At 35.0% G+C, this 21194-nt stretch overlaps 1 protein-coding gene across 1 annotated transcript in view; it reads left to right on the top strand.

Moving 5' to 3' along the window:
* Positions 1 to 9151: 9151 nt before the first annotated feature.
* Positions 9152 to 21194, top strand: part of LOC114359494 (zwei Ig domain protein zig-8-like) — a gene marked incomplete at its 3' end in the record, with an annotated part of 31758 nt that continues 19715 nt past the window's right edge. Inside the window, exons 1-2 of the mRNA XM_028313919.1 lie at positions 9152 to 9251; positions 10580 to 10912. Of these exons, the coding sequence (XP_028169720.1) occupies positions 10843 to 10912 (70 nt within the window). The remainder of the gene's footprint in view (positions 9252 to 10579; positions 10913 to 21194) is intronic.

Here is a 21194-nt window from a genome sequence, read left to right as displayed (position 1 = left end):
TGAATAAATATTTTTCTCTTTCTATTTCTTAACAAGTGAAAGAGACTGATTGATACGTAGTTAATAAGGTTTCTAATACGGATCTGAAGGTTTGTAGTCTTTGATGTCAACAAGTAATCAATTTTGCGACACGCACGTTGTGAAACTTTGACATGTACGAGTAGTTTGATCGTAATGTGAAATCCTGTAGATAGTAAATAATGCTATGTTTGGGTTTGGCTGTATCAATATAATCCTAAGTAATAATTAGCAAACATTAATATTGGGATGATTAACTAAAAAGTTACTCATTTTATATTCATTAGTTATACCTACTTAAGAAAATTGGGTACTAACAACATTAATCTTAGTAATTGTGTTTGGGAATAATTGTTAGTGGAAATTTTGTTAATTATGAGTGATAAAGTTTTGTGCCCGGTCACATTCTACTTTTAGTTTTCTTTCATATTCTCTAACACTACTTACTCCAAGTTTGATTAACGTTCCTTCAATTTTAAATACAAATCTGTAACTTTTGAGCTGTGTCATCGTAAAGAAATGAAAAAGTTGAAAAATATTCCAAACGTCTCATGTTTACGTTAAACCGCTTTATTTCAGACCATCATCGGTGACGCCCTCTAGCGGGAAGCCATCGAATTAGAATATAAATTGAACTCTTTATATAAACATTTATAATTTGCATTTAAGGCGGGTTCCCACTTAGGGCTGTACGATATAGATAAGTATCGTTTTGTTTAGGTAGGGATTGGGTGTTTTCTCATGCATGGTTAAATGATGATAGACGGGATTAATGGGTTTTGGTATGCGGCATTATGTTAATCACGTTCACTTTGCTTTTACAAATGTGATTCTGTTAAAAATAAAACGTTCATATTCAAATTTTTGATTGGTATTTCGAGGCACTTTAACACGTTCCATACATAGCTACAGTAGGTACTTATTAATTTGAAGCTATTAAATAAGTAAAGTAAATAAACAGAACACGATTATAATAAGTATTACTTTTAGAAACTATTTCAAACCAACCCTATTAAACTGGGTAATAAAATTAATAACTGCATAACAGTTCTCACTAAAAAATCTACTACAGGTAAATGTACTCTTAGCGCTCACCGGCTACTCAACAATGTTACACTAATATGCTATAAATATGCATGGACATAAGTAGCTCTTAGCCATTGAACGCTTACCATCACCGCCTTTATCAGACCTCTCATCGTCCAGCAAATCTCCTTCATCACTCGGAAATTCCTTCCTGAAATTGGACCCCCACAGCTCAAGTAAAACTGGTCATCTACCACATACCCAAGAATGGGATACATTATGCGATATTTCAATACAGTATTTATATTTCCCCCGAGACCGCGCGGTGCTAAATCTGAAAGTGGGTGTATTTGGATTGTTTTTAAGATTATGTTTTTTCCCGCGTTTGACGAGGGAACACCCTTGAGAGATATCGACATCGAGAAACATATTTGTGTCTTTCTATACTAATAATAACATTATGACTAATTTACTGCATAAGTATGAGAAGAGCCTTTATACTGACAAAAGTTAACTAGATCTACCAACACAATCACAACACAGTCATGGCACAGGTCATGGCCAATTGTAGACTAGGTATACTCCTGGGCATACCTTAACATTTATGGAATGTAGTCATTTGCTAAGAAAATGTTTTTGGATCATTACCCCTTTTAGATCCAAGCTTCTAACATAATTATTTTACTCAGAGCTTATTAAAATCTAAGCCTGTGATTACGAAACACACTCACTCATACACACACTCTCATTAAATTAGAATATTTAGTTTAGTCTCTAGCTATGCCATATAGCCATATAGCAGCATATAGCCTGTGACAATACACCTGTGTCCATATCACTGGCATCCATCTATGAAGTCTCTTTGCACGGAATAGGCTAGGATTACTGCTGAAAATTCAAATTCAAGTTTTGTACAATAATCAATCCCTGAACCAGTCACCACGTCTCTGAAGAATTATTTCTAATAAACATCCACGATATCACTCATGTAAATATCAGAGCTCAAATTTTTAGCGTGGCAATGAGTGTTAACGAACTGGATAAATAGTTGCAAGAAACGGTTCTGTTACATCGCATCATGTATCTCATTTTATCACACAGTGTTGCTGCTAGTGACATCTCGCTCTTTTGTTGCTCTATTCCACAGGCACTAAATAAAGTAGAATGATCAATGGAGAGCAAATTCACACCCGGAATCTAGTATTATCAACGTCTATTGTTCTATAATTATCATGTATAAATAGATCTGTCGCCAACCCCGAATCAGATCCGTTCGGGTAGATTATAATAATATTGATTCAGATTGGGTATTGAGTTTCATTGAAGATTATCAAAGGAATTGTCGAAGGCAGCTGGTAATCTTGGCTGGCAAGTAGTTTGTTTAGGCACTTTCTGTTTTCAATTATTATCTCAAGATTACTTCCGGGCACCAGTGGTTCATACCTATTTGCTTCATAAATATCCTTACAGTACCAACAGCCTGACTGCCATAACTAATTTGTTTTACATGTAACAAGCAAACCTGGGCCCCGATTGCGCTGATTTGTAATGACTCCAATTCATTCGCAATTCATCTCCACTCGCGCTCCATTATCATTCCAGCTGATGTGCAATTCGGTATCGCGGTAAAGTTCAGGCGCTAACAAAGAAGAAACAACAGTGCACTTTTTAATAAAAGTCCAAACACCTTATTAATGAAAGTAAAATTACTAAAACACAGCAATTAATGTTCGTGAAGCGTTGGAGATAAAGTAGCATTTTGTCAGCATTTACCTACGTAAAGGAGCAGTCGCGCTCCGTTTATGTTTCAGTATCGTTTGAACTAGCTGTCAAACCGATATCGCGATACCGCGATACGGATTTGTCAAAAAGTTGAATTTTCGTTCGTCGTCCAATCGCGTTGCAGTTGAAATTTTTTAGAGTAATCGGGTGTGAATACTATTGAAAACACGTATACTAATGGGATCCAGCAAAAACAGTTCTTGCAAATACCCATAACGACTGACGATCCTACTTGCATGCTGAGCGTTAAATCGTTAAATTAAAATCGAACAATTTATAAAACCCATATAATTTTCCTCACGATGCCATAAAAGGCAACAAATTATTTGTAAATAAATTACAAAAGCGACCACAATACACAGTGGAATTCTGAAACGCTCACAAAACACAAAGGTCCACGACCTCTTAAGGAAAACGGTAACCGACATTGATAAAAAAAACGGATCATTTTATATTTCATCAATTTTCCAACAGGGAATCGACGGAGGGGGCTTAGAGACACACTGCCGTGTTGTTTGTCAAACATCGTTTGAGATAACGGGACTAATCCCACCCCTCGTTCCGCTACTGTGACTCTTGTATAACCTGTACCTATCTAACACTACTGCAACTCCTGTATAGCGAGTATTATGGCCGCCAAATAAAAACAACTATTGGAGGTTAAAAAAAATGAAAACATAGTTAGCAACCTAAAATCAACAATTAAAATCCTAAATCACGTAGGAGAGAGCAACGCGTAAACCGATAGCGCCGCGCTCTCTCTGAAATTAAAAAAGCCCAAATTAAAAAAAAAAAACTATTGGAGGTTAAGAAGTCCTGAGGAATATCTTGTTATCTTGTAGGTATTATTAAGAATGTAATCTCATTTAAAGTGAATTATATTTTAAACCGGCAGACAGTGGTAACTGAGTTTGTTGCGGCGCTTCTTCTCAGCACTTGCCAGATAATATTTGTCTCGAAGCGCTGGTAGGGCAAAAAAAGAATGAGACATTTATAGACTCCTTAAGAGCATTTTTGACGATTTGTAAGTACTAATTTAATTAGTCTACACAAATAAAGATAATTTTGATTTTATGGGAAACAAAATAGGAATCAAAATGTAAACACTCGTCGAGCGCCAGTCGAGCGCCAGTGCAATGTGTATCACAAGAACTTGGGAGGGAAGTGATCTCATTTGCACTCCCTCTGATGAGAACGAGTACCGGTTCGGTATTTTGTGGTAGGCTTTGTCAATTAGTATAATGTGTAGTAAAATTTGGGATTTCTGAAGTGCTTATCCGTGAATTATGCTTTGGAAACTGTTCAGTCTTTTTGATGTTATTTTTTGGATATTTGTTACAGTACTACTCCTCTATCATAATGTTAATTGAATTGTGTCTGAAAGTAAATAAATTATTTGATTAGACATTTGACATTGTTCTCTTTACTCGTGGTAGTGCTGATTTAGTTAGATTAAGTCAATCTTTCGGTATAATTCGGTCGGTCATAGGTCGGTAATAGGTGTATTTCATTCTTTTATTTTGTTCAAAACAGAAAATTTGAGATGAATGGTCTTATCTATTGTTAAAATAGACTAGACTTAACAAGCTTTTGTGATATTTTACACGATATTAAGAAACATTTTTCGCGATTCCCTCATGTCATATGATGATGAGATGAAATCAAGGCCCTGGAAATTTAATTTGTAAATATTTCAATTGCTTATGTAAACCTTTTCAACACAGATTACTATTAAGTTATTCTTTCAACATTATACTTTTAGTACCAAAGTGTTTTTGACAGAGACGCACGTGAATGTGACGATTCTCTGTGACAGAAAAACACATACAGGCAAATACATAATCGGAAGCTATTTGTAGAAGCCAGTTGTTCTAAGGCGTGAGTGTTGTGTAAAATATACCATTTAATATCGCTATTTATTTGCGGCATAAATTATTACAATGCTGAAAGAAATGTAATATCTCGCCTGTAGTCGCTACGCGTTTTCCACATAAAGTTTTATCAAACAGGATAAATTCATTATCACCACTACACTTGGGTAGGGCAGTAGGCTCATTGTAAATAAAATACGTCATGTATTGAGGCACATGAGACTGATCTTCTATTTTGCATATACCTTCACGCGTACGAAAGATCAAAATGTCATATAGAATTATATCAATGCAAATTTTCTCTCTATACCGAGAGCCGAAAGAAAAATATACATATTAGTAAGTATTTAGTATGTTCTGTACATACTTTGCCAGCCTTATGATTATTGGAAACCATATTATTTGAAATACAATTATTTTACACAGGTTTGTTGTCATATTCGTAATTTCGTTCGTTCGTTCGTTTCAGCCGAAAGACGTCCACTGCTGGACAAAGGCCTCCCCCAAGGATTTCCACAAAGTCCGGTCCTGCGCCGCTCGCATCCAGGCACCTCCCGCGACCCTCACTAGGTCGTCGGTCCACCTAGTGGGAGGCCTGCCCACGCACGCCACGCACATTCATAATTTATTATGTGTGTATGGAATGGAATAAGCATTCTCCGTCTTCATTCATTGTGCTACCTGGACGATGGTAATGCCCATAAATAACTATTAGGTTCTTTAGTGGACCCATAAAAGTCACCGCAAACAATATATTAACAACTTATTGTGTAAATTGTATGAGATGAGTCAAACTGAAACTTATCTGAAACAAAAGACTTATAAAAAGTAGCTCAGTACATTTTAATACTAAGGGCTAGAAGACGTAGCGTGGGTAGGCCCTTGACTAGGTGGACCGACGATTTGGATAATCTGGATGCGGGAAGCGTAGAGCGATTTCTATAACGACTACGTTATATAATACCCGGCAAACTTTGCCCCGTTTATTTTTTTTTAATTATTTATTTATTTATTTATTTCTTTTTGGGAAACATACAGTTACAATATAATTTAACTTAGGTGCAGTAAGAAAATACATAAACCAATCAAGTTTTTAAATATCTAATGACATAATGAAATATAAATGACAGCGTTAATATGAAAATAAGCCAAAATCATCGCATCCATTTTCAAAGTATGATTATCCTCATGAATGACAAGAGAATAGTTAGACCTTGAGGAATTTGTCCCACCACCCCTCAGTTGGGTACCTACTAACTCCTAAATTACCATATCGCCCTAACTATTAAGACACATTGACAATTTCTTAGGCAACTAAGGCCATAGCTCTACAGGCTAATTATAGCACCCAAACAATGCTATAGCACGTGTAAGTAAAAGCAGGTGGAGCCCAAAACCCTCCAGTATCAAGTACTTACAAGCTCGTCCTAATGACCAAAGTTTCTGCCGCCAACACGATACTAGTGTTGTGACAGTGATAGTTTGGATATCGATAAACTTCTTGGTGACTATAAGGTTTTCCTCATCAAGGTAGCAGGAAGGCGGTGGATGCAGGCCGCTACCAACCGGGCGATATGGAAATTATTGGGGGAGGCTTAGGTTCAGTAGTGGACGTTCTGTGGCTGAAATTATGATGATGATGAATATGATTTTCTACAGTTATTTATAGCACACACAGTCGGAGTGGTAGCTAAAGAAATCTGCAAGACTTGATATTAGTGTACGTATGTGTTGCTCTTACGACTCTACTGATTTTTTTTGCGCTAAACCTCGATGTTTATGTTATTGTTCTTAAAATAATTAAATTTACACACAACCAACATTATACACCGTTTAGAACAGTGGCTCGACAATAAGAAATAGCTCATGGATTCAAGTACCACCCTGAAGCATTCGATGTTTCAAGTTTATCGATACTTTCACAACACTATTAGACACACACGAAATAGCTCCAGCCATTACCGCGTAGTACGACACTATTGGCATAGACAAGATCAATTTAAGTTCCATGATTAATATAATGTTATTAAGGATGAAAATGGCGATGTGTTGGTCTAAAAAATAATTAATAAATAAACAAAATAATGCAACATTCTTGTGCATTAACATTATTTAAAAATGTACTTATACAATAATTAAAATTTCAAGCAGTTTACCAACAATTTCCTTCTGTATAGAAATACTTTTAGATAAGAAAGAAAGAAAAAAAAATATTCAGTATTTTCTATTCAAAACAACTGGGTACTCTAGATTGTCTGGATTATTGTTTTATAGCGACGAGACCGCGTAATTGTACCGTAGTTTTTGTATTTTTTTTCTCGCCATGTATTTATCTTTGTCATAACTATTTTTTTAGTAAACATGACATTAATCAAATATTAGTCTAAATATAACAAACATACCTACTCGTAAATGATGAATGTTGACGGACTATGTTTGTATGACATAAAAAGCCTAGTGAATACCATGTACATATACTCGTATTGTACACATATCGGGTTCTATTAAATACATAGATTACATACTGGGGCTTTTTCGGGCATTGTATTGATGCTTTCATGGTAAAGGTATGTAATGCAGCTTTTATAAAAACTGCTTCCTTTGATATTTTAACACTTTAAACTTTAGCATTTTGCAAACGAATCGAAAAATGGTCTTAGAAACCCCTAAGTCATTTTAAAAGAGCTACCCAACGATACCCCCCTTGATGGGGAAGAAAATGAAAAAAAAATCATCCTCACTTTACAACCCTATTGAACCCTAAATTTTATTTTACCGTTTTGTTGGCGTGATTAATATACATAGACATACCTCTACAAAATTACAGCTCCCTAGTGCCAATAGTTTCCAAGCAAACCCTCGGACAGACAGACAGACAGACATATCGAAACTAGCTAAGCTGAAGAGTAATTGTTTTGTTGAAGCAAACAATTTTTGAACGCGCTAATCTCAGGAAGTACTGGTTCGATTTTAATAATTATTTTTGTAAAGAAAAATGTTGCAAAACGGGAAATATTCAAACGATTTTCGGGGGCACAGTTAGTAAAATATATGTATTTTGTTGGTTTCTCAATAGACGACATTGAAAACAAAATATTTTGATTAGCTATTAATCCCTGCTTTTAACTTGAAGATCTAATTAATTTGGTTTTAAGATTGGATTTATTTATAACTCAGTTTCTGATAACATTGTTGTTATGGCGACAGACTTAGGTAAGATGGTGGTAGCTAGCCATGACTTAGAACAAGCCCTTTCTCCAAGTAAACAGAATAGAAAAATCTGCTACTGGGAACCAAACCCGAGACCGCCGGGTTCTTACCGCTAGAACACATAGGCGTTCAAAGTTCTCTTAGGCTGGGTTTCACCATCTTATTTTAACTGTGACAAATGTCAAAAATCTGTCAAACTCCATACAAAAAGCACTGGTGGAGTAAGTTTGACCAGTAGGTCTAAGAAAACGAAAACGATGATAGGTATTTGATAGTATTTGATACGACAAAAACGCAGAAAAATTGTATTGTGTTTTCAGACAAAAGCGAGCTGCGAACATTGAAGTAATATTAAGTACATTATAACTCAATGGCTGCGAATGCGTAAAATCAATTGACAGATTTTTTCCATTTTTTCTTTTTTTTATATAAATTTATTAAATCAGCCAGTATTAAGCATGGAGGTATTTAACAACCGGTTATCGTTTTAGTTACCGGTAAAGTTAGGTGGTGCAACTCAGCCTTAGAAAAGTAAGATTACCTACATTGTTTGTGGGTAACAGAAATCATGGAACACATAACATAATATATGCATGAGATTTCTAGGTATGCATGAGAGTTTATGTAGATTGCAAACTATGTACCTGCTCTATTTTCTCTACACTACAACACTTGTTTAAATGTTGACTACAGAATTTAGGTATCACACTAATATCACTTTATATTCAGTGTTTGTGTAACAGTATGTACACACACACACTACGCTCAGGCGATTTTGGTTAGAAAATACAGTCCGAGTCACAACCAAACTTGGAATGGAATGGTTTCCTCTAATCATAAAATATTTTCCTTACTCTTCATTATATTGATAAAAGAATTTTTCCAGATGGAAAAATAAGCTGTCAAGTATAATTAAAAAGCTATGGATAAATAAAAAACAAGAAAACTCTTTGTAAACGTGCGAGTTCACACTTGAACAAAACTACGTACACACTCACACATCGACGCCTTTGCGAGCCGCAAAAAAACATCAAACGTGCCATTCAAAAATGGAACATCAGTAAAAACAAAACACATTCGCACTGCTCTATTCATGCAAAAGGCGCACGGTTTAAGCGTTTGAGGCGACCTTTTCATGACGTAGTCGCGTCTACAGCACGCTACGGACTACGACTACGGTACACAATTCGTAGCTGTGTGCTACGATGCCGTGGGTTTACCTCAGTGCGCTACGAGACTCGCTACGGGGCGGACGTTCGTAGCGTTTTCGCTGTATCGCTCCACGGTGTTTGCGATGTATGGAGTTGTAACTTAGAATTGTGAAAGCAAATAGTGAAAATTTGGGTGCGCAATTTGATATAGTGATTACGAGTTGACGTGGTTTTGTGTTTCAATTTTATATTATTGAAAAAATTCGTTATTTTATATCAGTATATTTTATAAGTCTTCTTTAGTGATACAGTCAAATTCCAGGGCTTGGTACCGAATTCATTCATTGATCATTTATCATTATTGTTATTTGAAGTCACTCAATTAATTTCCCAAATAATATATATTTTATATTCTGTACATGACATTTTCAAATTTTCCTCAAACACGAATTCAAGTTAATATTAAATCATCAAATTAATAAAAAAAGCAGAATAAAAACACAAAAGCTCTCCCCAACCTTTCATCAGTGAGCGAGTCAATATTTACGTTACAATTTTGTAAGTTATATTTACAGATAATTTGCAAACCAAATAAGACCTTAAGAAGTGAACAGTTTAATTTAAAAGGAAAAACCAGATAACGTTAATTGAGTAAATTTACTCAGACCCTTCGCAAATTTGAGTAAAGTTACGTCAGTTCATTTGGTACTGTTTTTGGGATACTTAAATAGTAGAAATTTCAGGAATTCAGGAGTTGAAACTAAGTTCTTGAAAGGCTAATTCAATATTAACCCTTTCTTTCATGAAGTACAAGTTTTGAATTGTTATCGAGTCTGTATGAATAACAATTTCAGATGAACATAAAAACTTTAATATAATTGTATAACTCTAAAAACCAAAATTTTATTATAAATTAATGGAAATCAATTAACTGTGTAATCAAGATGTAATCCTGATAATAATGAAATATATTTTTTGTGGTTTTGTTTAAAATAATTTGTGAAAAACTTATATACTTTAAAAATAATTTGGGTTAGCTATTATATTCCCAAATTAGTAATACAATCTATCAATTTTAACAAATTCACCAGTTGCTTTAAAGTGATAAGTACAATTGTAATAGGAAATAATATTACTAAATCATTATGAATACTTTTTTATACAAATGAACAATGCTGTATTAAGTAATCATTGCACTAATTTAAGAATACAAAATAAATAAATTGATATTAGGATAATGGTTACCTACTTATCATATACCCATTTAAGGCCCGATTCAACCTATCTTTTATCCGAGAATAACCCCTGGTTTAACTGGCATATCGACAGTTACAGTATGGGAAATATGTCAAAATGACGAATAACTGACGATTTATTCTGAGATTAATATTTAATCTTGTTTAGTTGAATCCACCCTAAGTAAATTACCAAAACCACGTTTACTTATACAAACACATTGGTTGCGCATTCAGAATTAAAAACATTTAATACCCAGAATTTAAATGAACACTCAAAATTCAGAATAACCGAGAATCACTCGTACTACTATGATTGATTTGTTCTACGGTGAAACAAATGAAGCCCTCGTAGAACAAATGAAACTGCACTAAAACAAATGAAACTGCACTAAAACAAATGAAACTGCACTAAAACAAATGAAACTGCACTAAAACAAATGCAGCTGCAATTTAACAAATGAACGTCCAGTGCGTCCGATGAATTCGCGATGGCTCAGTGATGGACTGAAAATGTACTCTTTTGGATAAATACGGAAATAGGCTAGGATGTGGATCGAACGGACTTGTTTTTGGTTGCTGCAAGCTATAGCTTTGTTACCCACGATGGCCATGAAAGGTGAGTCAACATTGTATTATCAATATCTGTATAGTATAATATTATACACTAGTTTTTTCCTATATGTATAGCCTAAGATGTTATTTAGGGATAACTTAGAATTCTAATGGTGAAGAATTTTTTAAATTCAGCAATTTTTGGGTTTATTTGTTACAAACATACAAAATTAAAAATCTTTTCTCGTTACTCGTACCTATATGTATAGTATGGTGACTAGCAACTCTTTGTATTTATTACATATTTTACGACATTTAAAAACACGTGATTTTCTTGTATCTTATAGCGTAAAATTAATTTTAAATAGTCGTGAAAGGGAATTTCCGGAATTTATAGTAAAATCTTTATAAAGAATTGAATTTTTAAATCAGTTGTTCACTGTATCTAAAGACTGTATCAAAAATTGAAACAAAGATCGGTCGACAAACAGTTGTTTCAGTTGCTGAATCAATAAAAAGAAAATAGAAAGTGTCCAAAAATACCGGGTTGGTATATCTGTTACGGTAAATGTGATAAATGTGAAAATTACTGGCGATTATTCAAAATTTTCAATTTATCACATTTACCGTAACATATCTACAAAAATAATAGTTTGAGGAGGGCTTGAAGTCCATTATTGTTATGTCATTTGAGTTAAAATGATGATGACAATAAAAACAAAAACAAGCAAAACCGCGGGCAAAGTCAAACCTCAAAGGTTTTCTCAAATCCTCGTCACGAAACTAGCCCGAACATTTCTTTTAGGCATGTTCGTATACGATACCGTTTATCATAGTGAATATTTGACATAACGCCCTTTCTTCGAGATTTATACCTCCAATGTGGGAGGTATAAAACCATCGACGTGTTTTGGTATGGTTTATTGACCGCATTACTTTTCGCTCGGAATCTTTTGAGTGTTAGGACTGATAATATAAATCAATGTGTGGTGACTTATGATATTCTTTGTCCGACTATAAGTGAATTAATTGAGGTTGCTTTAGTCTAGTGTTTATCATCCTTTTTCATGATGCGACCCACCTAGTATGAAAAAATATTTTGCGACTGTTCGCTTTTTTTCATGAATTTTTAATGCTACAAAGATGTTGTAGGGACGGAATAATTAATCTATACAACATATTTTATGCATTTGCATAATTTAGATTTCGAATAAATATATCTTTATAGTTTTTTTTACTGAGGTAGTTTTGATGACCTCTCGCGACCCCCTGTAGAGGCTTCGCGATCCCCCAGGTTAAAAAACACTGCTTTAGTCTATATTACAGGTTTTAACCGTCTCTGTGGTCAAGTGGTAAGACCGCTAGCTTCAGACTCAGAGGTCCGGGGTTTGATTCCCAGTAATCCTGCCTGATCATCGCTTTCCATCCGAGAACATACAGATTACAGGTGGTTTCTCGTTGTAGATGAAAAAAACACAAGAAACTTTAGAAAAGTTGTCTGACAAAAAAAGAAATCTGAGAAAAGTCAACCCAAACAAAAGATGAAAAAATTTAAAGCCTACTAGGTCATATTTTTTTTTAAATCTCACAAAATTAACTATAATTTCTAAACTACAATTATAGAACATAAATGAGGGCGAAATCGATAGGTCTAGTCCTCAACTATCACCTGACTTCGGCTTGACACCTTACACGAAACACTCTGTATATTAAGTTACCTATTATGTAACTAGCCATAGTGGTCCAGCAGTCGATGGGGATCGAACTGAGAACCCTCAACCCATAGTTTGATTCCAACACCATTAGGTTATTGTTGTCTTGTGTGTTGAATCTATTCAAACGAAAATACAGTTCACTGTTTGATTATAAAGAGTCACACTTAGGCGATTATCACACTGCACCGCGCTCCACCGCGGTCCGCGTGGCGACATTTAACGAATCCCGCGCGCAAACGCGTTGTCAGTGTGTTGTGCCGCGCGTGTTTTCTATACAAAGTGAGGTACTTGCATATAATGATTAAATCTGTCGTCCCGCGTACCGCGGCGGAGCGCGGTGCAGTGTGATAATCGCCTTATTTATACCTAGAGAATCAATTTAAAATATTTATTTTAAGTTTCAAAATGAGTTTTCATCCCATAGTGTCCTCTCTCCTTAATTTGATTGACTGAAACTTTAATTACTTTTAGGACACTAAAAGCTTGTTTAACTCCACTAACTCTATTAGGCTTGACTTATACCAATTTTTTTTTTTAAGTTTTGACTAAAATACCACTATTTTAGCCAAAACTTAAAAACACGACACGAGTTTTACATTTAGGTTTAGTGAAGAGTAAAAACTCAGTATTATTTGTTAAAAAAAATGTAAGGTTCAAATTAAGGTTTATTCTTATTTGTTTTTTTTTATCCACAACGAAGAAGCTCTTGGCCTGTATTTCACCATGGGAAGGGTGGGGATGTCTCCCCACCCTTCCCCGCAAGAAACTCAGTCAATCTGTCGATTGACTGAGTTTCTTGCGCTGCTTCTTCTCAGCACTGGCCCATTTATTGTCCCGAAGCAGTGGTAGGGTTAATACTGGAACGTACTCGTACTATAAAGCTTTTTAAAATTTGCAAAAATAATGAGTTTTATGAATTTTTTTTATGAGAAGTTAAAAGTTTTTTTTACATCTATCTAGAACTTTTCAAACTAATTAAAATTATACATTTTAGTAAATAGTTACCTACCATGTTTTATTTTGTATAATATTTTCTAACCAAGATAAATATTGTATCAGTGTACAGATGAAATATTGCAAATCATCCAAATCTTCAGATGGTATTAGATTTACACTTTCTTCAAATTGCTTATCATCAAATTGATCTAGACGTCTTCTTCATTTTGTATTTCTGCGCTATTTGCTACGGTAATAATCTTCGTCACGTTTTATATTTTAGGCACAAATAGACTAGCAATCTTAAGTGTACAATCATTAGCGAAACTGCTTATCATTGCTTATCTTTATGTCTATGAAAATTGTACAAAACTTGTATCTAGAGACTAATATCGTTTAAATTATTGGCCTCCATTTAATATAAGACTACGTAACCTACATTGCTACATGATATATAGCCTACGTTCCCCTATGAGACAAGTCATAGAGTTTATAGTTCATTAAATCTTACATCGACAGCACATCTAGCGTATTATTTTATTTATTTATTTATTATTCATTATTGAGCAATTACATATTTGATCCAAATAGCGTCCTAAATCCTTTTTAGAACACTTGGGTATCTTAAAAAAAATAGTCTGATGTGCTCTACAATAGTTTTGAACTGTCTCTAAGAGGACACTAATACAAATAAATAGTAAAAATTAAGACAACAAACTCATTGGATTTTTCTCATGTTTAGGGAATGTTCATGTTCACAAACATAACTATGAGATCACACAGTGCGCGTGGACGCACAGGGTGACACATGATCCAATCACAGAGCTCGCTGCAAGGCACCGCATCCAACGGTGTGCGTTCGATTTGCTTCACTTAAGCAAGCTCTCTGTGGTCACAGAGGCGGTTCTCTGTGGTCTAGTGGTAAGACCACCTGCTTCAGACGCAGAGGTTCCGGGTTCGATTCCCAGTGGGGGCAGATTTTTCTGTTCGGTTTGGTTGGTGGTAGGGCTTGTTCTACGTCCACCTGGCAAGCTACCACCATCTTACCTAAGTCTGTCGCCATAACAGCAATGTTAACAGCGTTGTTGTGTTCCGGCAGTTAGAGGTAAGATAGCCAGTTCCTCCGTGGTTGAGGATTCCGGGTGAAGCTCGCTTCCACCTTCGGCCTGATCGTCACTTACCATCAGGTGAGATACAGGCCAAGAGCTTCCTGGTTGTGGATAAAAAAAAACATCGTTTGTGAATACGGGCGTTATATTAAAAGAAAGCCAATGATTTAACACCCTGTATACTATAGTTTATCAACACCTAAACCGGGTCCAAGCTGACATTAGCAAGCTGCCTTACTTTCCATTTGTAACCCGCGCCATTTGTTTGCGGCCCACCTGCGACGGGCCTGAATAATGGCAGAAATGGCTCGTTATTATCTAAATATATAAAAGGAGAAACTGACTGACTGACTGACAGATCAACGCACAGCCTAAACGGCTAAACGTAGGCACTTGAAATTTGGAAGGGACGTAGCTTAGGTACCGTAGAGGTGCACTAAGAAAGGAATTCCCGTAATTCCCACGGGAACGGGAATTAGCGGGAAAATCCCTTCGTATGAAAAATCTAAACCGTTTAAGTTAGACGCTTGAAATTTGGTATGCAGGTACCTTAGTAAACTTAAAGCTTAGTTACAACAGGATATTGCGAAATTTCTACGGAAACGGGAGTTAGCGGGAAAAAACATTTGTATGAAAAAATCTAAACCGCTTAAGATAGATGAAGGGGGTAAAACGGGATCGACGCGTACGAAGTCGCGGGCGGCCGCTAGTTTCTTATAATACTTGCGGGAATAACGATAGGGTAAGACGTTTACAAATCAGTAGAAGAGTTGTAACGATTACATTTCTAAAGAGATTATGTTTCAATCGTTATGTTTTGCTATGCTGTAATAATAAGCAAAACATCAAGGTAAACATTGAAGAAACATCTTATTGTATAATAGAAAGCACCTCTTTTTAGCAACAAAACTGTATGGTCTGAAAGTCGAACCTAGATTCTTCAGATCGTAAGCAGGTTGACTATAGGTAGGTACATAAGATATTAGGTTCAGGCAATTAGGATGTTTTATGAATACATGCTATTTTTGGTAGGGAGACCGAGGACTGTTGGAGATTTGCTCTGTTCGAGATTTAAAATAAATAAAAACCGGCCAAGTGCGAGTCGGGCTCGCGCACAAAGGGTTCCGTAGCAGCAAATATAATAAACTTATTATGTCAATTTATACACCTGGTGAATGGAGCCTAAACTCTCCCGATATTTTGCCTTGTACTTTTATGTATGAATATTAATTTTATATATGTATTTATAAATATTCCGAGCTAAAGAGGTGGCAAAAGCAATGGCAAACAAACCACAATCAATAGTATTTGGTTGTCGCTGAACACTTGGAAACTGAATACATGACTCCGATAGATACGGAAACAAGGCTTTTACATATATTTTTTGCGATTTTCCTAGAACACCAACAAGACTATCGTACACACGCAGTATTCCATTAATGTAATAAATACAACTCCAGTGCCCCACTAATCCCACGTCACCGTCATAAATTACTTGAAGGTGCGTCTCATTTTTAGGTACAGGTTCAATCAGTTCAGGGTGTTGAAATAATTCTAGCTCACGCGGTCTAAATGATGTGCACCGAAGTAACTTTTCATGAAATGCGCGAACCACATCATCTTCGATATAGTTATTATAATTCAGAATGTAGGAAAACGTATTATCTAAAGTATCCATTGTTAGATGATATACAATAAGCTTTAGAAATTTTAAAAACCTGCTACGAAACACTAAAATTTGCACCAAAAACAAAGGAATTTATATTATTGGGGGATTTATTAGTACGTGACCGGTTTAATAGCACCTATTAAACCAGTATACCTACTTACTTATTTTTTATAATAGGTACAATTCAATATTAAAAAGTCTCAACGCCAAATTCGACTTGCGAAAGAAGTAAATGGGAACGATGAAATTCTCTTAGCGCGCACAAGTGACAACGACGTCTGCCCTCACGTGTCTGCCCGTTCGGGTCGACGCGGTTAGCTATCTTATCCCCGCTCCCGCGCGAGACCACGCCCCGCAACTCACGCGCTGCAGCGCAGCGAGCGACCGATCTTCTTGAATCGATGTAATAATAATCTATAGGATTAACGCGTTTTAAAAATATTGGTTCGATGGATATGTTTAACCTATTATTACTCAACAATCACATTTGTAATATTAAACTTTATCAAATGCACAATGTATTTAAGGTACATTACTGGATAAGGATTAATGGCGTATTGCTTGAATAAGCTAATATTTCTCGTAAAAAGTACCTACATTATAAAGATTTTATATCATCGCGGATTTTAAAAGGTGTACAATACTGTAGTATATTTTTTGATCTATCTTATAAGGTTCAGCCATCGTTTTCAGTGTAAGCACAATAACTTAACCAAAATTACAGTTAAATCAACCTATCTCAAAAACTATAAGAGATACTTTGATCAAACCAAAAATCGTTGAAAGAGTTAATTAGCATGCATCACCTCTATTTTTTTTAGAATTTTATACCCCGTAGTTATAAAAATAGAGGGGGGGGGACATACTTTTTACGACTTTGAGAGCTGATATCTCAAAAACCGTTCACTTTAAGAAAAATGTTTTTTAGAAAACTTTATATCATTTTAAAAGACCTTTCCATTGATACCCCACACGGGTATGTACATCGAAAAAAAAATTTTCATCCCTCAGTTACATGTATGGGGGGCCCCACCCCCAATTCTTTTTTTTACTATTTAGTGTCATAATTTTGTAGCGGTTCATACAACACATATTCCCATCAAATTTCATCACTGTAGTACTTATAGTTTCCGAGTAAATCGGCTGTGACAGACGGACAGACGGACAGACGGACAGACGGACAGACGGACAGACGGACAGACGGACAGACGGACATGACGAAACTATAAGGGTTCCGTTTTTGCCATTTTGGCTACGGAACCCTAAAAACGCGCACTGTTACGAGCTCGCTAGTAGTAAATAAGTTTAAAAAAATGTACAATCAAATCAAAATCAAATCAAATCAAAATTATTTATTCAGTTTAGACCACAAGTGACACTTATATGAACGTCATATATAAAGAAAAGGTAGCCCTTATGGGGCACTTTACATGTCAAAACTCTCTTCCGTTACAACTCTCCTCGGTCTCCCCTAACCATTAGACATGTTACTTACTATGTCAATCATTAATAATCATTTCAGCATACAGCAGCCCATTGCTGGATTTAGGCTATGCCCACAAAGCACGATTTCCCCCTTTTACGTTCAGCTAGTGACAACTACCTAGGTACTTGAAATTCTACACTATGTTTGTAGATGCGTGGTTCCTATGAAAGAGTGGATTCTGTAAGTATTAGATCCAGGTCGTCTGCTACTTTAGTTAAAAATCATTTTTCATTATTTAGTCATATTTCTATACTAGGGTACTTCTCATTTACACTCAAATTTGATGGTCACACAATAATAGTTCATAAACGGTATAAGTTAGAATAATAAATTTGAAATCAGATGATAAAATATCTATTTAGCTACATACAAAATAAATTTTATCGTAATAGAAGCAAAAATAATATGAAAAAATTACATGAAACGATAAAAAACGCGGTCATTTTTCGCGTTCTCATCGTGTCACATCCTCGGTTGCAATGAAACATTTGGTTACTGCATTCACAATTTTCATTCAATTTGTGTGTAGCATATACTAAAATCATCGTAATTAAATATACTTTCCACACAATAGTCAAAAAAATATCTTCTTATAATTATTTCGAATTAAGAAAGCGAAATACGTTGGTCACACGATTTTAGGTACATAAAATTTTGAGTAATAATACAAGATTGCCGTTAAACCGAACACCAGTAACCAATCACATCATTCTATTCGGTTAACGTCAGTCGCGCTCCGGCCATTGGGGAGATGAGATAGGTCGATCGTCGCTCCGCGAAAAAAATACGTAACTTTTTGTGATTATCCATAGACATACCGTCGCTTGCTTGAACAATATTTTCTACCTCTAAAATTTAAACAATTTAATTGAAACTTAGCCCATTGAAAACTTAACATTTTAGACTTATTTGTGTAGTATTCGACTTGAACCGTTAAATTCAAATTTAAGGATAATTCATAAAAAACTAAAATTTTCGTCACCTTCGTGGCATCACCTTCGTGGTGTTTTATACACGAAGGTGATTTTAGGCCACGAAAGTGATTTCTTGCTTTGGTTTATTTTAAAATATAGTGACTGGTGCTTATGTTTTTACAATATTTTAATAACTAATAAATTATACGTGGTAAGTAGAGTTCAGTAGATCAATAAAAAATAAGGGCCTCGTATTTTTGTTGTCTGTCTGTATGACTGTATGTATGTCTGTATATGTGACTGTGTGTCTGTTTGTAAGATAAATTTAATCTGAAGTTTGAGTTAAAAGTTGTACATCTGGCCTCAATAAAAAATATATTTTTGTTGAGGTACTGATAATCCTTTTTTTGCTTTTTTAGCATTTCAGAATGCCACCAGTGTCACCCTTAAAACCAATTGCGTAGAATCTTGTAACTTAGTAGGTGACATTATAGGTAAAATTTTATCTTGTAAAGGTAAAGTTTTATTTTATTTAAGTAGGTAACTATTTGATATCGACAAGGAAAAGTGACGTAAGATTTATTTAAACAATATTCTATACATATATACCACTAAATATTAACAAATAACTACTCAACTAAACTATAACTAAATAAAAAGGGTAAAAATTTAAAAATGTACAAGCTTTAAAAATAAAGAAATTGCTATTTATATTATGTTATTGTTATTTATCTATGAAAATAAGACAAAATATATGTTTTATAAACACTTAAGAGTCATTTACAGTAGTAAAGTTTGAAAAAAATATTGCTGTGAAGTACAGAATCACTTTCGTGGCATCAAAAAATTCAAAACGTTAAAGTTTTCAAACGAGACTCACTATTTGACTGATTTACTGAGAATACAATCTTCACATCAAGCGCTACAATTTTTGTTTACAAAAAGTTGAAATAAGTTAGAAATAAAATTTGCCACGAAGGTGACGATGAGAACCGTGGCGATGAGAAATACCCACTAATCTTACAATTTGGAAAAAATATTTTATTCAACTGCATTTTTCCAGCCAAATGCCCATTACATTCTAATACCAACTCAAACGTTCCCGTTTCCGTGCCATTGCCTCTTGTGTATTACCCGCCTTACGAATCGGCGCATTTGTGTGAACCCGCCACATTAGCATTCGGTGACAGGTGCGAACTGCCGCCGCCTACCCTCAGGTAGGGCTGTCGGCTTCCTTTATGATAAATTATCGCAATCCATAACTCACACTTCATGGTTTTGGGAGTGAAGGAAGTCACTAAAGGCTATAGTGATAACCAATGCACAAACCTTTTAGTTTTTAACTGACTTCAATAAAAGGTTCTCATTTTGGATGGTACGTTTTTTTGTCGTTATCGTAACTACTAACCATTTGCCATTTACGACTATGGATTACTGTTAAAAGTTTTAATATCTATGTTGACTTTTGAAACATGATTTTGTTTACTTATTAATATAAATTAGTAGCATTAAACTTACTACTACCTCAGGACTCAAATCAAATCTTCTCTAAGTAATGAATAAATGGCTGACAAAGATGACTGAGTTTCCTTCGCCACTTCTCAGCACAAACCGAGTGTTTTCTCGAAATGGTAGCTATATTTGGGACGCGTATAAGTGCCCTAAAAAGGACCAACTAATAAAACTGAATGATCAACTGGATTTTAAAAATTTAAGTTTAAGAAATAATTTATAAAATTAATTTAATTAAAGTGACAGCCCTACATCATATGGCACTTACGACGTTTGCGCATGAAAAATGTTTTTCAGTTTTGTTTTTATGTAAGTTGTTTTATTACTGTTTTAGAGGTCTTGCTCTTTTATATGAGGTTTCGTGGCGTGTCCATATGTTTGGTTTGTTATTCGATTGTCGTTTTTTTTAGTGTTGGCAAACGTTTTATTTTATTTTACTTTTTTATTTAGATGACAGAAACAGGCAAAGGAATGGAAGAGAAACGTTGTTTATTTTAAAAATAAATGTTTGTGTTTCTTTCTGTTTTCTGTTTGTATTATTACCTATCCGTACCATATCAAAATTAGGTTTACACTGCAATAAAATAAGCATCACGATTTATACTGTGCTGTGAACGAAATGTGGACTGTATGCGTTTGAATAAAAGATAGAGAGATGCGAGATCGAACAGAAATACGAGTATCATGAGCTTAAGTTTTAAATGACAAGTCAAAAAGTACAAAAATGACAATGACACAGAGAATTTGGTTTTTACAAATCTATAGGCCGAAAGAGTATAAAGGTGGAAGGAGGATCGTTCGTAACACACTGTAAATAAGCTATGTTTTGTATCTTTATGGACTCTACGTACCAAGCTCTCCAACAGCCCGGAGGCTTGGTGTCGGCGGCATTATTTCAAAACACATATTATTTTGATGATTTGTGCTTTCTATTTGTTGACAACATGTCAAAAGTCGACGACTCATGTCGGTCATGGGTGTGTATGCCTTTGTTGTATTTGACTG

This window comes from Ostrinia furnacalis, unplaced genomic scaffold (genome assembly GCF_004193835.3).
Source record: "Ostrinia furnacalis isolate ACB-3 unplaced genomic scaffold, ASM419383v2 OfSCF4424, whole genome shotgun sequence".
In the NCBI taxonomy this organism is placed as follows: Eukaryota; Metazoa; Arthropoda; class Insecta; order Lepidoptera; family Crambidae; genus Ostrinia; species Ostrinia furnacalis.
The sequence above is the reverse complement of the archived record's forward strand: the minus strand, read 5'-3'. Positions and strand labels throughout refer to the sequence as shown.